Below are 3315 nucleotides of genomic sequence, written 5' to 3' on the forward strand. Positions count from 1 at the left end.
CAAGCACTGTGGCAGTACATCAAGACTCATAAGCTTCAGGACCCCCACGAACGGGAGTTCGTTATCTGTGATAAATACCTCCAGCAGGTGAGTGAGGGTTCTGCTCTTCAGTTAGAGTACACTGTGTTCTGGCAGGGACCCTATGTGTCCTCAGCCTTAAATTGCTTCTTCCTGTAGATATTCGAGTCGCAACGGATGAAGTTCTCAGAGATCCCCCAGCGGCTCCATGCCTTGCTTATGCCACCAGAGCCCATCATCATTAATCACGTCATCAGGTGGGGGCATGGTAGCAACAAGACAACAAGACATTTCTTTGCTGAAGAGCGAGGGACTGGAGGGTGGGAGGATTCAAGCCTTCTTTTTCCTGTAATGAGGAGGCAGGAGCTGAAGTTCTCCATTTTCCCCCTTCACTCTTGGGCAGAGGTTGAATGAGGAAGGCATCTCCAGAGCCTCATAGCCTTAAAGTGACTTCTTTTTATAGCCGAGCCTGGGACCATTTTTCAGGTTTCATTGCTTCGGTGTTCAGTTCTTTTTCTCTCTCGTTGGGGTACCATCACCTAGCATGTAACCCAAGGTTCTGCAAACAGTGTGAATTGGATCACTAGAAGCTAGACTGTTCTTATCTCAGAGATACAGAATTAGAAGCCTCTTTCTAGACCTCAGTAACTGCGTTTTTGGAGGCATTCCTTTCACCACACTACTATGATTTCTTTCTCAGTGTTGACCCCAATGACCAGAAGAAAACTGCCTGTTATGACATTGATGTGGAAGTGGATGATACCCTTAAGACCCAGATGAACTCCTTCCTGCTATCTACTGCAAGCCAGCAGGAAATTGCTGCTCTCGACAACAAGGTAAGATCCTCTGCCCAGGTAGTTTGGGTGCCATGGGTTTTCCTAGTCAGAGTCGCTAGGCCAGTTTTGCCTCTTCATAGACCTCAAGGACCCACTTTACAGACTTGTCTGCCCTCAGATTTTTTTTTTTGAGACAGAGTGGTGAACTAAAGGTTCACTATGTACGTAGCTATATGTGAATCATGTTGTGAAGCAGACTTTTCCAGAGTACGGAGTAGCACAGATGAGTCATGAAGGAGCACCTGCCTTTAACCTCGGAAAGCGATCATAGTACAGGGAAGAGTTCTCTGAACTAAAGTTAAAAGACTTGGCTTGTAGTCCTTATTTTGCTCCTTACTGAATACTTGGCTTTGCGTGTGTGAAGTCACTTCACATCTCTGACCCTCAGTTTCTTTAATTTGTAAAGTGGGACTCATACCATCTGCTCCATTTCCCTGTGGTGAGATCAGAGAAGATACTACGTGTGAAAGTATTTTGCAAACTATCAAGCACTATACAAATAAAAGATGATATTCATAAGAAAAAAATACCATGATTTTCTTAAATCCAGACTGTTTAAGCATATCCTTATCCTTAGATCCATGAGACAATAGAGACCATCAACCAGCTGAAAACCCAGAGAGAGTTCATGCTGAGTTTTGCAAGAGACCCTCAGGGCTTCATCAATGACTGGCTTCAGTCCCAGTGCCGGGATCTGAAGGTAATGCATTCAGACAGGGGTCACAAATTTGTCTTATTTCTGCCGGGATAGGAACAGGAGAAGTAGCTGTCGGAACCAGATTCCTAAAGATTTCATGCTCTTTAATTTTAGGTAGGGAAATGGAGGTTTAAATAATCAACAGATATTATTGCATTGCCTGCTATGCAATCAGCACTGTCCTAGGTGCTGTGGATGATATAGAAGTACTCAGTATGGTCCTTGCCCTCGTTGTTTATTTATTTTTGTTGAGGCAGTTGGGGTTAAGTGACTTGCCCAAGGTCACACAGCTAGTAAGTGTCAAACGTCTGAGGTCGGATTTGAACTCAGGTCTTCCTCACTCCAGGGCCGGTGCTCTATCCACTGTGCCGCCTAGCTGGGTCCTTGCTCTAATTGGAGAGGCAAGACCAATTCATATAAAGCAACAGTAACAAACAATGCAAAAACAGTATATAATTATATGGTAGAGATTGTTGTGACTGAAGCACTTGGAAAACCTTAAAGCTTTTTTATAAATGTGAATTGTGCTAGGAATTCAGAGGAGAACGAGATCAATGAAGATTGGGCTAGTCAGGGAATGCTTCATGGAAAAGATGGAACTTGGACTGCATCTTAGAGGATGAGTAGAATTCAGATTGGGAGGGTAGAAGAGCATTTTAAGGAGGAGGGACCGTGAACCAAGTATGACCACTATTAGACTGATGGGATAGCTCAGAGACTAATCTGTCTAAAACAGGTAATAAGTAAAATAAGGTTGGGCGGGTTATAGAGGAGTCTCTTGAAAATTAGGAAGAGATGTTTAGATGGTAGAATTGGAAACAAAGAGCCATTAAAGATGTTTGAGTAAGAGAATGACTGGTGAATAGCACTTAAGAGTACTTATTCTAGCCTGAAGTCAAGGAGTACACCTGTGAGGCTGTTACTAATCTAGGTGTGGAGTGATAGCTTAGACTAAGAATGAGTTTGCCCTTCCCCACTTCTCTAGACCATGACTGATGTAGTGGGTAACCCAGAGGAGGAGCGCCGAGCTGAGTTCTACTTCCAGCCATGGGCTCAGGAGGCTGTATGCAGATACTTCTACTCTAAGGTAGGTACCTGAGGAGACCAAAAGAGAACTGACAGAGCAAGCAGCCTGGGCCTGTTACTTCCCATGTGGAAGTCGGGGATGTCAGGTCCCAACCTATAGGCCTGCTTGCCCCCAGCCTCCCTCTCCTTTCCCCCCCCAGGTGCAACAGAGACGGCAGGAACTGGAGCAGGCCCTGGGCATCCGAAATACATAAGGCCCTTCCTCCGTCCTCAGCCCGGCCACACCAGTTCTTCGTTTAGGCTCTCGTGCCTCCCCATGGCTCCTGCCCTAGCCTTGCCTGGGGGTCCCCCAGGGGAAGCTGCTGGTTGAAGGATGACACCAAGACGAAGAGGGTCCCACATTTCTGTCTCAAGAGACAAATATTCTCCTCCCCAGTCTCTCCAACTCCCCTTTGCCTCACAAAACTCCCATGTGCCTCTCCCTTTTCCTGGTCTACATAGGACCTCTAGTTAGTATTAGTGAGAGAATTTATAGTGGTAATCAGTGCTCTGAATGGACTGGCCTAAGGCTAAGTGATCTTCAAGGGAAACAACTAAACTCATCTTGCCCTTAAGAGACCCAGGATTGAGGGCCATAGTCCCTTTTCCCAGGTCTGGACCAGGGGGCATTCTGTAAGTTAGTTGGTTTTGGTTGTCCCTATATAGAATCCCATTTTCTTTCATCAGTTTGGTACAAAC

At 45.7% G+C, this 3315-nt stretch overlaps 1 protein-coding gene across 1 annotated transcript; it reads left to right on the forward strand.

Annotated features, from left to right (window-relative positions):
* The first annotated feature begins 6 nt into the window (after positions 1-6).
* LOC114053185 (SWI/SNF-related matrix-associated actin-dependent regulator of chromatin subfamily D member 1-like) lies at positions 7-3309 on the forward strand. Its single transcript, XM_027876443.1, has 6 exons — positions 7-87; positions 178-275; positions 719-854; positions 1432-1554; positions 2537-2638; positions 2778-3309. The coding sequence occupies exons 2-6, from the start codon at positions 196-198 to the stop codon at positions 2829-2831; spliced, it is 495 nt and encodes a 164-aa protein (XP_027732244.1). The 5' UTR covers positions 7-87; positions 178-195; the 3' UTR covers positions 2832-3309.
* The last annotated feature ends 6 nt before the right edge of the window (positions 3310-3315 follow it).

This window comes from Vombatus ursinus, unplaced genomic scaffold (assembly GCF_900497805.2).
Source record: "Vombatus ursinus unplaced genomic scaffold, bare-nosed wombat genome assembly UNPS02000086.1, whole genome shotgun sequence".
NCBI classification, from domain to species: Eukaryota; Metazoa; Chordata; class Mammalia; order Diprotodontia; family Vombatidae; genus Vombatus; species Vombatus ursinus.